The sequence below is a fragment of the Myxocyprinus asiaticus genome, chromosome 42 (genome assembly GCF_019703515.2).
Source record: "Myxocyprinus asiaticus isolate MX2 ecotype Aquarium Trade chromosome 42, UBuf_Myxa_2, whole genome shotgun sequence".
Taxonomy (NCBI): Eukaryota; Metazoa; Chordata; class Actinopteri; order Cypriniformes; family Catostomidae; genus Myxocyprinus; species Myxocyprinus asiaticus.
In genome coordinates this window covers 15,804,406-15,817,513 of record NC_059385.1, presented here as the reverse complement: position 1 = coordinate 15,817,513, position 13,108 = coordinate 15,804,406, and the positions used below count along the sequence as shown (strand labels likewise).

At 39.5% G+C, this 13,108-nt stretch overlaps 2 protein-coding genes across 15 annotated transcripts in view; both read left to right on the top strand.

The window, feature by feature from the left end:
* LOC127432422 (EH domain-binding protein 1-like protein 1) overlaps nucleotides 1-13,108 on the top strand; it is a 31,924-nt gene that overhangs the window by 15,135 nt on the left and 3,681 nt on the right. For 10 of the 14 annotated variants that reach the window (XM_051683488.1, XM_051683486.1, XM_051683484.1 and 7 more), the window contains 12 exons: nucleotides 198-953; nucleotides 1,518-1,949; nucleotides 5,712-7,040; nucleotides 7,419-7,656; nucleotides 7,984-8,156; nucleotides 9,367-9,415; nucleotides 9,534-10,106; nucleotides 10,997-11,066; nucleotides 11,213-11,262; nucleotides 12,214-12,334; nucleotides 12,494-12,593; nucleotides 12,694-12,767. In XM_051683488.1, coding sequence (XP_051539448.1) covers nucleotides 198-953; nucleotides 1,518-1,949; nucleotides 5,712-7,040; nucleotides 7,419-7,656; nucleotides 7,984-8,156; nucleotides 9,367-9,415; nucleotides 9,534-10,106; nucleotides 10,997-11,066; nucleotides 11,213-11,262; nucleotides 12,214-12,334; nucleotides 12,494-12,593; nucleotides 12,694-12,767 — 3,965 coding nt within the window. The remainder of the gene's footprint in view (nucleotides 1-197; nucleotides 954-1,517; nucleotides 1,950-5,711; nucleotides 7,041-7,418; nucleotides 7,657-7,983; nucleotides 8,157-9,366; nucleotides 9,416-9,533; nucleotides 10,107-10,996; nucleotides 11,067-11,212; nucleotides 11,263-12,213; nucleotides 12,335-12,493; nucleotides 12,594-12,693; nucleotides 12,768-13,108) is intronic. The other 4 variants (XM_051683481.1, XM_051683477.1, XM_051683489.1 and 1 more) reach the window with 4 other exon arrangements.
* Nucleotides 2,642-5,717, top strand: LOC127432424 (uncharacterized). Its single transcript, XM_051683491.1, has 2 exons — nucleotides 2,642-3,285; nucleotides 3,771-5,717. Exons 1-2 carry the CDS (start codon nucleotides 3,032-3,034, stop codon nucleotides 4,549-4,551), a joined length of 1,035 nt encoding a protein of 344 aa, XP_051539451.1. The 5' UTR covers nucleotides 2,642-3,031; the 3' UTR covers nucleotides 4,552-5,717.

Sequence of the window (13,108 nt, the reverse complement as noted above, 5' to 3'; positions counted from 1 at the left end):
GTTTAGACTCACCATTGCTTTTCCCTCACCATTGCAATCCTACATCTATCACATTTGTCCTATTTTCTCGCCACTAACATCGCCGTGTCACAACCAGAGTGCTCTCTATGGAAAAACTGCAACTAATCATACCAAATACCACCATGCTTAGTGGCCTCTCGACCCATGTTTTACAACCTAATATCTCTGTCCCCCAGTCTTGGGCCATCAGTTGACACATCTGGAGGACGGCCTTTGGAAGCTTCTGAGGATTTGGTCGTTGGGACTGTCCCTTCTCCACACTCATTCTCTGTTCCAACAACAATACAAGCCTCTTCAGTGACTTCGAAATTCACTCATAGAGAGGAACTTCCAAAGAAGAATCTGCAAGTATTTATTGCAGAAAAACCACCACTGGCTGAGGAAGAGCCTGATTTTAAATTGGATGATTTTGACACAGTGCTCATAACCTCTCAGCCCATTGAAGGTATTGGTGGCAAACGTCCTGAGAAAGCCCCGCTAGTTTCAGAAAAGTTCTTGCTCACTAAGGCAGAACCTGAGAAAACTGACTTTAAACACTCTGTGCAGTCCGGCCTGGGTCAAACTTTATCAATGACTCATGATAACTTACTAAAGCAACCAGAAAAATCAGCAGAGGAACTCACGTCAAAAGGCCAACCAACAGAGCAGAATGTGAAGAGTGTTCTGCTTTGCGCAAACCTCAACAGGTCAGATGAGGACAGAATAATCAAAAAAATTGCCTCAACTTTGGTTACCCCTACAGTACAAAATGTCCACAATATTTTATCCAGCTCAGCACCTCCAGAACAACAACTTAGATTTGAAAAAAGTTCTCCCAGGGAGAAAAGGCCAATGTGGGTTCAGGAAGTCCTTGCATCAAAGGAAGACAATAGGTTGACAGAGATCCAGTCTCAAAAGTACAATCTGGAAAAGTCTCTAACTGTCAAGGAAAGGTGAGTGTGCAGCTGACATGAAATTATTACACTGCCAAGTTGTGGCAAACTTTTACTGTCCTCTTTCTGTGTGACCATTTCACTTCCCTGTTTTAGTAAACCCATATCTATCTTCCAGAGAAGTTCATTTGAATAATAGGGCACATAAAACTTTCTTTAGAGCCATGAGCAGCAGTTATTTAATAGATAAAACTTTAAATATGATGACCTCAGAATGAGCACAGTGTTTTATATTCTTAAAACTAATGGTCATAAACTTTCATAGATAGGTTTGTTATTTGTGACCTTTCCTAATATGGGAATGCATATGCTTATTACAAGAAAAAGCATAACCCCTAATAAATTATGTTACATTTCTCTAAATACAAGACTTAATATATTATGTCATTATGCTTCTCAAGTTATTTTTCTTGTTTGGAAAATAAGACAAAAATACTCTGTAAGAAGGTTTTTTTTTTTTTTTGCGGTGAGCTTTCTCTACATTGTCCACTTTTATCTCGATTTCTCACTCTCTGTAACCTGTTTCTTCCTATCTCATTCTTTTCTTCCTTTTTCTACTCTCAGTCAAAATGAAAATGAAAAGGTCTTCTCTCAGGACTTCCCACCACCAGCTGAAAGGCCTAGCATGGATAATTTCGAAGATGTTTACCCCCAGATTTCAGATTTATCTAAGCAGCTTCCTCCCATTCATGCCCAATCCCCAGAGTCCAAAGTCATTAAAAGTGCCTCAGAACAAACTCTACCAGTCAGAGAACTAGCCAACTCAGAGCAGACTGTAAAGGAATCAGACAATACAGAATTAACCCATAAAGGTGTGGAAACTGACTCACTTCTCCTAGCAGAGGTTCCAATCTGGAGTGCTCTGGAAGACAGTGTAAAGGATCAGAAAGAGGATCAAGCCAGAGATGAGGAAATAAATATGCACAAAACACTTCACAAGATGCCAGAAGAAGAGAATAAAGCTAAAGTGTCCTCAAAAAAGGCTTTAGAAGCAGGGTAAGTATGGTGAGAGAATGAGACATTCTGACGGTGCCAAAGAAGGTCCCGACCTTGTACGCTTGTGTTCTTGTCACACCTTGAAATTGAAATCAAAGCTTAGGATAATTTGGATAAACTTGTGCCAATATTGGCTTCATATTTATGTACATAAGAGTTAATTAATGCATGATTGATCAGTGCATAAACAAGGTAGGTAAAACACTGCAGAAAACCACTATTATGGCATTTTTCCTTGCTTCACAGTGAAGACAAATCTGTTAACCGAATTGAAGATGCTGAAAATCCCAGTTTAATTGAACCAGTGTCCCATGAGCTAAGACCTTCAATTGTCTTTAAAACACAACCAGCTGAAACTATTAAGGAGGAAAAGACAAAAGAGGTTCATGTAAATGTAAGTAAACCAGTCCGTTTGAAGCCTCCATTGCCTGAGATCTCACCTGCTGTTGCTGTGAAGGAAAAGCTCAACAGGACATCACTGCTTATGGAGGAACTTTGCCCTTTGAATCCCAGCCTGTCTCTGAATGTTAAGTCTGAAGGAAAGGAATCAAAGAAAAAGGGCACATTTGAAGCAGAGTGTCTCTTATGGGCCACGGTAGAGGAGAAGGCAATAGAGAAAGAGAATGAGGGTGTTAGCACTGGCAGCTTGATGCCAAAGAAAGAGGTTCTGGATAGGGGGTAAGTGGATGAGGTTTGCTAACCTCACTGCATGGAGTGCTGTTTGTGGACTAATTGGGCTTGGTTTTGTCCATAACTATATTGACACTTTTAATATACTGTATTAGTATTAAAATGGACAGATAATTGACCAAAAAGATGATTTCTTGAAAGCACGTCTACTGTATATAAGAGCTTGTAAAAGTAACATTTTGCTTTACTTCCTGGGGGTTGAAAATGTTAGTGAGAGAAACCTCAAAGAATATTCGTGTCACTTTCACTTTTTGGTGCATGGCAGCCAACGTGGACAGAAAACATCAGACACCAAACAAGAGGAGCCAGAGGACTTAATCCACACAGAGCTTTTAGTTCCCACAACTGGGAGAGAGAAGACCACTAAAGAGGTCGATTCAGATGATGAGAAGATGCATACTGACAGTGAGACTACTTGGACCACTCAGGCTGGACATAAAGTAGAAGATAGTCAGCTGAGCCCAGCTCTTGCTTCTTTTGAGACTGAAGGTGTCTGCTCAGGGAATGGGACTGAACTTGGGCTTGAACTTGATGTTGGAACAGACAGGAGTGTAGATACATCCTTAGAAAAACAAGACTCTGTTTCTGAACAGGGACAGGTGTCCGTAGGCTTCATAAGGGGGATTTTCGGTGTCCTGTACAAAGGGTAAGTGTGGGTTGGCATTGAGACTTGCACTGATTCTTTTGCCTCGGTTCCTGCATGGCTGTAATTTTGTTTCTCTGATATACTGAGAGGTTGTCATGAGGTGTTATGATGATTTGCAAGGAAGCTTTGCATCCAGAGTTAAAAGAATGTTCTGGGATCAAGACAACTTAAGCTCAGTTGATATTATTTGTGGCATAAAGTTGATTACCACAAAAAATTATGTTGACTCATCTCTCGTTTATTTTAAACATTTGTGCTGATGATTAAGCTTAACTTGTATCAAACCTGGAACATTTCTTTAAGGTGTTCTGTAGTTAAACTTGTAACAACGTATTCTTGATGTGATAAGAATCATAGTTTTTGAAAAAGCTTGCTTTTTTTTTTTTCAAATTAATATTCTGGCTGGAAACTGTCCCTTTAGTGAACTGAAATATTTTGTTGCTTGTTATGAGGTAATTATGTCATATAATGTCCTCATCTTTTAGTTATGAGTCCATGGCCTCTATACTGCAGCAGCCAAGTCCTGCAGAAACACAAGATGAAGCAATATTGAACAATCAAGATGGAACTGTGATTGAAATTCTTCCTCCTGAGCTGTTTTGTGCCACAAAAATTGAGCATCCAACCGACGATGAGCCCAAAGAACACATTATAAAAGATTTGTTACCAATACAGGGCATCAGTGAGTTACAGATAGATATTCCGACCTCCTCTGAGCCTCTGACTATGAGTCTGGTGGAGTGCCTGAAGCTGGCTGCTAGAGAAACTCAAAGCGGAGGATCCATGAATTTTGAGGCCCAGGCCGAAGGAAGCACTTCCAGAGAGAAAATAGCAACTGAGCCCTTGCAAATTCCAATACCATTAGGGGATGACAAAAGTATGAAGACTGGAGCATGTATAGCTAGCAAGATTGTGGTATCAAATGTGGAAAAATATGAAGAGCCATGCTTACCTATGGAAACCACACAAGAAGGCATAATTTCTAAAGAAGATATACAAGACCTTAGCGATGTGGAAACAGATCTTCTGCTGAATGAGGTAGACTTTGTGGAAATAAGAATAGACGAAAGCCCAGAGGGGAACAGACATGAAGAACTTCTGCCTGCTAAAACCGTCAGAGCCCAGATGACTCCTGGCAAGACAAAAGCAGCAGATTTAAAGCCTTTGGCAGAGTTGGAGGGTTCACAGGAGGAGCTGGAATTTGAACTAGGTCAGGAAGACTTAGGAACAGTGTGGCTTGCTGAGCTGTATATGGATGGAGGGTAAGTGCATGGACATTACCTCTGTCTGCACTGCCTCTCATTTTTATGAGCCTCCTTAACTGAACAGCACGATTTTGGCAACGCTTTGCCTTGCTCACTGTTGAGTGTTCTGGTTGTATTTCGTTGTAGGTTTTTCAAAATTACCTCTGATTGGGAATGGTGATGTCTTTGTGTTTGCCATCAAGCGATGCATATATTATGCATTAAAATGGTGCTTGCGTGAAAACTCAGTGCCCATAATTCAATGTATCTGTACTGTGTCTTGATGCCAAAAAATCTTACAGGAGATGGATTGGGATATTGTATGAGCATGAATCATGGCCGATGGTGGTGGTTTGTTTTGATATAAGCCTCTCTGTTGTTGTTGTTTTTTGTTTAAGTGACTAAACTTTTTTGTAGTTTGCTTGTCCATTCTGCAAGCTTGCAAAAATTTGTATTAGAAAATATTTTTACACAGTGACTATGGGCTAACTGTGCTGATTGTAGCTGCTTGCTGGAATCGATTGTGCTCTCTAATGTGTTTGGTACGGAGAGTCTTATAGGACAGGGACGGAATTCATTTTCTCATATAGCTTTGTCTTCCCTTGCAGTAGTTTGCATTCCCTCACAATACGTTTTGTGTTTCCTCACAAAAAGATTTGCATTCCCTCGCAATTATTTTGGGTTCCCTTGCAATAGCTTGATCAATCCATTATGAGATTTGACCATGGTTTGACTACAGTAACCATAGTTGAACCATGGTATTTGTTGTAAAACCAAAATAATAATACAGGAAAACTGTATAATCTTTATAAAAATCATTCTGCCAAAAAACATGGTTCATATAGTTTTACTATAGTAATACAATTGTTGCACTGTGGTAGCCTACAAACCTTAGTTTTTTTGTGGTTATCCATTTATTTTTATTTTTTTTCTTCAAATACCATAGTTTAACTGTGCTATTGCAAGGGAACCAAAAATAATTGGGATGGAACGCATAACTTTATGTTAAGGGAACGCAAAATTATTTCAGAAAATAAATTCTCTCCCTGACCTCAAAGAGGCTCCGTAGTTTGGCCATTTTCTGTGATTTAATTGTATTTTTACTGGAAGAAAAAGCTTTTGCACGTTATAAGAACTGGTAAGAGGTGCGATATTTTGAAACCATTTTCTGGTGTCCCACAGACCCAAGGAATCCTCAATATCTCCAACATCACAAACAACATTATTCACGTCCATACAGACACTGGAATCGTCTCAGCCTGCCTGTCCACTAGAACCTGTGAATATAAACCCTGAGTCTATATTACAAGACACCACATCAATGTTAATTATTTCCCAGCCTGCTAGCAAAGATGGGAGTGTGCAGTCACCTTCTCCAGTGCCTCTACAGGAAGTCGGCCTAGATGCCACAAATCAAGACCCAAATTCTGCAGCTGTTAACAGACATGTAGTTCCTCCACAATGCATTGAAAAGGGAACTACTCCTTCTCATGTAACTACAGAGACAGCAGCTGTAGAGACTCATGATAAATGCAAGGATGTTGCCAAAGAGCCGAGGAAGAAGGACTCTGCACCACTAGAGGGTGCTGGTAAGGACTATATGTGCATCAATAATACTTCAAAACTTGAGATGGAAAAACAGAGCTCCCTAGTGATCACCACAGCAACAGTTCCTTCAAAAACCATTAATTTAACACCCACAGTGAGACCGAAAGGTATAAATGTTGATGAGAATGTTGTTTCTGGAAAGGACATTTCTCCAAGGAGCTCAGTGGTGCCGTGGCCTCTCCCTTCTCCTAAACTTGATAGACACGATGAGCTCTCAAAAGGTACAGAGCCCTCAAAAGACACAGAAAGTTCTTATCGAAGAAATGACAATGTCTCCGAGGAGAGCATTCAGCTAGCAAAGATTCGTCAAATAGCAGAAGAGGAGATGCTGCATCCTCCAGCACCTGTTCCATGCACTAAGAAACGTTTGATCCCTTGCAAGCCAGACTTTGAACTTTCTCCACCTCCCCCCCTTCAGATAAAAGTCAGCACTACATCGCCCAAGAAAGATGGGGAGATATTGCCAAATGTAGATCAGAGCATCTGTACTAAAATAGAAATCACAAATACACTTGGAACTTCATTATCAGCGATCTCCCCTGAGCAGATCATTATTACATGCAATGAAAAGATTGATATCAGTCAGTCTCAGAGTTCCTCAATGCTACAGGAAAGCTCTAGCACATCACCGCTTAAGTCAGATGATAACCAAAGAGAGGCTAAAGATGCTGTTTTGGAAAATGTTGACTCAAATGAGCAAGAAAAAATCATCCCGTTGGAATGTATGGCAGCTGAAAAGGAGTGCCAAGTGTCACCAGCTGGTGTGCCTATAATAAAGGCAGAGAAGTCATTGTCAGAAACACGGACTGAAATTGAGGATAAGGAAGAGTTAGATGTAAGTCTTGATAGAAGTGAAGAGGCTCAAATAGAACAAGAGAGAACATCTCCAGTGCCTGATGAATTGTAAGTTTGAGTGGAGTGTAAACACTAATATTCAGCCTTGTTTTATTGTCCTGTATCATGTGAATAAAAGTCTTAAATGAAATACACACCTTTAAAGGTTGACGACTAAATTTTTTTCACTGTGTGTACAATTTCTGTATATATTTGTATGACTTTGCTGTAACCTCAAAACCTTTACATCAAAAACACCAAAAACTTTGTAAGCATCTACAGAGAGATCATACCTCCAACATACCAATCAATGTTTTGAGCAGAACAATTTCATTTTAACTCAGACTGGAGAATTTGTTTCAAAGCAGGAAGAGCAAAACATATTCACAAGGAATGGTATTTTTTATAATGACAGGACACAAAATGTGACTTGTGTAATTTTTACAGGTCTGGTGTACCTCAGGAAAAGGTATCCAACAATGTCATCCCACAAATTAAAGGGAGCGATACTCCATCTAAGAGCCCACTCAGTATGCAGGTTAATGGCCAGACTACAGACGCATCCCAAGTGATTGTGCCTCCAGTGCACAATAAAAAGAAGTTAATTCCACCGCCAATGGACCTCGCATTAGGAAAAACACTTGACGGATCAACTAGAGATGGTTCAGCAGTGTCTGCATGGGATGTGAGTGGTATTTGTCTTCTAAATATGGCCTCGTGGCCAGTGTGGATGTGTCAACATATTGTGCAGTGCTGCTTGTGTGGGAGACCCAGGTTTTAGTCCAGTTCAGGTCATGTTCCCTTTCCATTCCCCCTCTCTTTCCACTTGGTTTCCTGTCTGTCAATTAAAAGTGTCAAAAATCCAAAAAATAATAATAAAAAAAATACATATTATGTTTATACTGTATGCCTGTTAAAATGTAACATGGAGGATGTTACAGTGGCTACAGATTGTGTAGTACAGTTTCTAACTGGGCTTTAACCTGTTTTTCTTCCATTTCTCACCACACAGTTTGCCAGTCCACTGCCCAGTCCTGGTTTGGTGACTTCCAGTCAGTCCTTGCTGCAATGGTGTCAAGAGATCACTAAGAACTATAAAGGGATAAAAGTCACAAACTTCAACACCTCCTGGCGTAACGGCCTGGCATTCTGTGCTATCTTGCATCACTTCCATCCTGAAAAAATGTGAGTTTGTGTGATTTGAAATGTGATTTGATTCATGTCTTTCATATTGAACTTAAAATCTCTGGCCTTAAAACATAAAACTGGGGGCCTGGGTAGCTCAGCGAGTATTGATGCTGACTACCACCCCTGGAGTCGTGAGTTCGAATCCATGGTGTGCTGAGTGACTCCAGCCAGGTCTCTTAAGCAACCAAATTGGCCCGGTTGCTAGGGAGGGTAGAGTCACATGGGGTAACCTCCTCGTTGTCGCAATTTAGTGGTTCTCGCTCTCAATGTGGCATGTGGTAAGTTGTGCGTGGATCACAGAGAGTAGCATGAGCCTCGACATGCTGTGAGTCTCTGAGGTGTCATACACAGCGAACCTTGTAAACAGCAGTACCAGCTCAATGCAAACAGATTCTCTCTGATCCAGTATGATTCATTTTATGTGTGCCATCCCAAAAGACACTTATTTATACTGTAATTACTTTAATAAAAAATTAAATAAAAAATAATAAATCTCAAAATACAAACTGGGATTTTAATTTAAATGGTTTATTATTGATAAACAATTATTTAAAATGAATGCATATTAAATTATTTACTAATTTAATTAAAGAAAAAATAATCTTGAAATATATTCTGGTTTCAATCTTTCGGCAACTGTTAATTGAATTTAAATTTTAGTTTAAATGGTTTAGTGTTACTATATAATTATTTAAAATTATCAAATGTTTAAAAAAAATAAACAATTTGAATCAATTTAATTAAAACATTTATATTTACTAAATCATTTACAATTCAAAATACATGGGTTCTGGTTTACTCTTTTAGCAACTGTAGATTTAGTTTAAATTATTGAATTATTTAAAATAAATATTATAATTAATAATTAAAAATTTATATTTAATTAAAAATTAATTTTAATCAATTTAATAATAAAAAAAATTGGTTAAACTGTTTTCACTATTTTGGCAACTATAATTTTAGTTTAAATTATTTATTATTGCAATATAATTATTTAAAATTAATACATATTTAATAAAAATTGCTTTCATTTTAATCAATTTCATTAAATATTAAATATTTACTGTTTAAACTTTTCATTATGTCAATTCAATATTCCATTATGTATACACAATACTTCTACACTGCTCATTTTACTGTGTAATAAATGACAGAATGATGTATTTGTTTACATTCGTTATCTACTGACCCATCTGTTGTTTTCCAGTGACTTTGATGCATTGGAACCTCACAATATAAAGCTAAACAACAAAACAGTAAGTTTGATTCAAGCAGATCAAACACAATGCTGATGCTCTGTGTTTTATAACCATAAACGTAAATCAAGACTCATCTTTTTCTTTGTGTTCTCTGCATCTTTCACTTCTCGTGTAGGCTTTTGATGGTTTTGCATCATTGGGAATCTCTCGTCTTTTGGAGCCTTCAGACATGGTGCTCCTTTCTGTACCAGATCGATTGATTGTCATGACATACCTGTGCCAAATCCGTGCACACTTCACTGGACAGGAACTGAGTGTGTTACAAATTGAACAGAACAACAGTCAAACCAGCTACACGGTGGCTGAGCCCAACCAGGGGCCGGATGTAAATGCAGCAGCAAAATTCTGTGCGGAGAGGCTACAGGTTGGAGCTTTGTCAGGAGACAGAAACAGCAAAAAATCACTGGGAGAGGAGGGAACTGACACTGTGGCTAAGCCTAACGGAGACCTTGTTCCTCCACCTCGGATTAAACGTGCAGGAAAGGTGGATGTGAAGGATTATAAGGAGACAGCAGTCAAAGGAACAGAGGGAGGTGCACAGACCCCGGTGGCTCCACCACGGCCGAATGCAGCGGCGTCCAGATCAGGATTAGGACACCTACGAGACGTGGATCTGGTGAAAAAACGACGCTCGCGGCTAAAGAGCGAATCCATTGATGAGCCTGATTCAAAAGAGCAGACAAAGGAGGTATGAGACATCAGATTGTCACATCTTTTTGTTCCTTTTCATGAGCATTTTTCCATTCTATACATTTTCATGTATCTTAAAGGGATAGTTCACCCAAAATGAAAATCATCTCATTATTTACTCACCCTCATGTAGTTTCAAACCTGTTTGACTTTCTTCTCTTTCGTGGAACACATAAGCAGATGTTAGGCAGCATGATAGCCTCAGTCACCGTTCACTTCCACTGCATCTTTTTTACATACCATGAAACTGAATGGTGACTGAGGCTGTCTGTCCCTATCATTCCATCCAACATCTCTTTTTGTGTTCTGCAGAAGCAAGAAATTCATACAGTTTGGGAACAACATATTAAAAAGAGTAAATTATGAGGGGGCCTGGTTAGCTCAGTGAGTAAAGATGCTGACTACCACCCCTGGAGTCACGAGTTCAAATCCAGGGCATGCTGAGTGACTCCAGCCAGGTCTCCTAAGCAACCAAATTGGCCCAGTTGCTAGGGAGGGTAGAGTTACATGGGGTAACCTCCTCGTGGTTGCTATAATGTGGTTCTCGCTCTCGGTGGGGCACGTGGTGAGTTGTGCGTGGATGCCGCGGGGAATAGCGTGAAGCCTCCACACGCACTATGTCTCTGCGGTAACGCGCTCAACAAGCCACGTGATAAGGTGCGCGGATTGACTGTCTCAGACGCGAAGGCAGCTGAGATTCGCTTTGAGGTGAGTCACTACGCCACCACGAGGACTTAGAGCGCATTGGGAATTGGGCATTCCAAATTGGGGAGAAAAGGGGAGAAAAAAAAAAAGAGTAAATTATGACAGAATAAAAATTTTTAACTAAAGTAACTATTTCTTTAAAAATGTGATCTAACTTTCATGTCCCATGTTAACCACTGACAGACAGGTAAAGGTGAGCCAGAAGTTGAAGGAACAAACGGCTCAACAGTTGCCAGAGATAGTGATGAAACTGGTAACCTTAAAATATATTTATTATATCTAAACATTTTGAATTGCGTGACCTTATGCATCTTATTTTCTCTCTGTCTTAACCAGTAAATTATTATATTTTACACTTGCCTCATTTATCATTTTCACCCTTGTTATGTATGTTTGCAGAACCTCACGAGACAAACCAAGACGTTAAAGCAGCAGAGAATGAAACAGTGGTCAGTATGGCTTCATGATATATGACAATTAGAAATATTTTGAATAACACTGTTTCATCTCACAAAAGTGTAATTGTTGGAAATTGAACTTAAAACCTCTGGCCTTAAAACATAAAACTGGGGGCCTGGGTAGCTTAGCGAGTATTGATGCTGACTACCACCCCTAGAATCGCGAGTTCGAATCCAGGATGTGCTGAGTGACTCCAGCCAAATCTCCTAAGCAACCAAATTGGCCCGGTTGCTAGGGAGGGTAGAGTCACATGGGGTAACCTCATTGTGGTCGCGATTTAGTGGTTCTCGCTCTCAATGTGGCGTGTGGTAAGTTGTGCGTGAATCGCGGAGAGCAGCATGAGCCTCCACATGCTGTGAGTCTCTGAGGTGTCATACACAGCGAGCCGCGTGATAAGATGCGCGGATTGACGTCTCAGAAGAGGAGGCAACAGAGACTTGTCCTCCGCCACCCAGATTGAGGTTAGTAACCGCGCCACCACGAGGACCTAGTAAGCAGTGGGAATTGGGCATTCCAGATTGGGGAGTTTTTTAAAAAACTTAAAACTAGCCATTTTGCATGTCAAATATTAAGAACATAGCTATCACAGCTTTTATACGTAAACAACATTCAGATGAAAATATCAGTTATTACATCATAATTCCCATATCCTCATTCATGAGCTTTTACCATCCTATGTTTAGTTTCCTAGTTTTAACAAATCTTCCTCTTAATTAAATCAAGCCTGTCCTTTCCTCTGTTTTCTTGTCTTGTTTTGTGTATTCTCTTTGCATGCCATTGTTTGTTTGTTGTTGTCTTATAAATGTTTGTCTTGTTATCCATCTCTCTCTCTTTTACTTTGTGTCCATCACCCTCTTTCTTTATTTGTTTCTTTTTCTCTCTTTCTCTATTGCTCTCTTGTCTGGTTTGATGTATGTCTCCCTGTGGTACTTCCTGGCCAGTGTCTTCAGGACACCAATCAGTATGTTCTGAGTGAACTTCAGGCGCTGGAATCAGAACAGAAACACATAGACAGTAGAGCTGCCATCGTGGAGAAGAGACTCAGAAGACTCATGGAGACAGGTAAGAAAAAAATCGAATCATATCAGAGCCAGGCGAGAATCATAATTGCTTAATCACAAAATGACTCTTTCATGAGGTACAGTGTCAGTAGAAATCACAATGTTCTTGTGGTGTTCTGAGACTCTTGAGTTCACCCGAATCACATTATCTGTTTAACAGGAAGTTATAAAGATGAAGAAGAGAAGCTGATTCAGGAATGGTTCACACTGGTCAACAAGAAAAATGCTTTGATCAGGAGACAAGACCATCTGGAGCTGCTGTATGTCCTGATAATCTTAAATTCCACAATGATGTATTAGTGAGCCAGTACATGATGTCATGAGCAATAACAATAAGGATTACTGATGTTGTCCTTGCAGGCAAGAAGAGCAAGATTTAGAAAGAAGGTTTGAGCTTTTAAACCGCGAGCTCAGAGCCATGATGGCTATTGAAGGTTTGTCAATTTCTTCTTCAAACCATTACTCACCTATTTTCCCAACTATCCTCTTCAAAATATACTGTAGGTTCCAAAAAGGGGTTTCCGCAGAGATGCCATAAAAGAACCATGTTTGGTTTCACAAAGTACCTTTCAATGAAAGGTTCTCAAAAGAACCATTTTAAAGAACCTTTTTATTGTCTAAAGAACCTTTTTCCACTACAAAGAAACTTTTGGAATGGGAAGGTTTCATAGACATTAAAGGTTCTATTTAGAACCATACATGTTGATAAGAACTTTTCTTTTTAAGCATGTATAACAATCAGTATTCTATTTCTATAGTTGTGACCATACCATCA

What these genes read in the sequence shown, in the direction of transcription:
- LOC127432424 (XM_051683491.1), top strand. Translation starts at nt 3,032, where the DNA reads ATGCATACTGACAGTGAGACTACTTGGACCACTCAGGCTGGACATAAA. An exon ending in TTCGGTGTCCTGTACAAAGG is followed by an intron (nt 3,286 to 3,770) that starts GTAAGTGTGGGT and finishes CTCATCTTTTAG; the next exon opens with TTATGAGTCCATGGCCTCTA.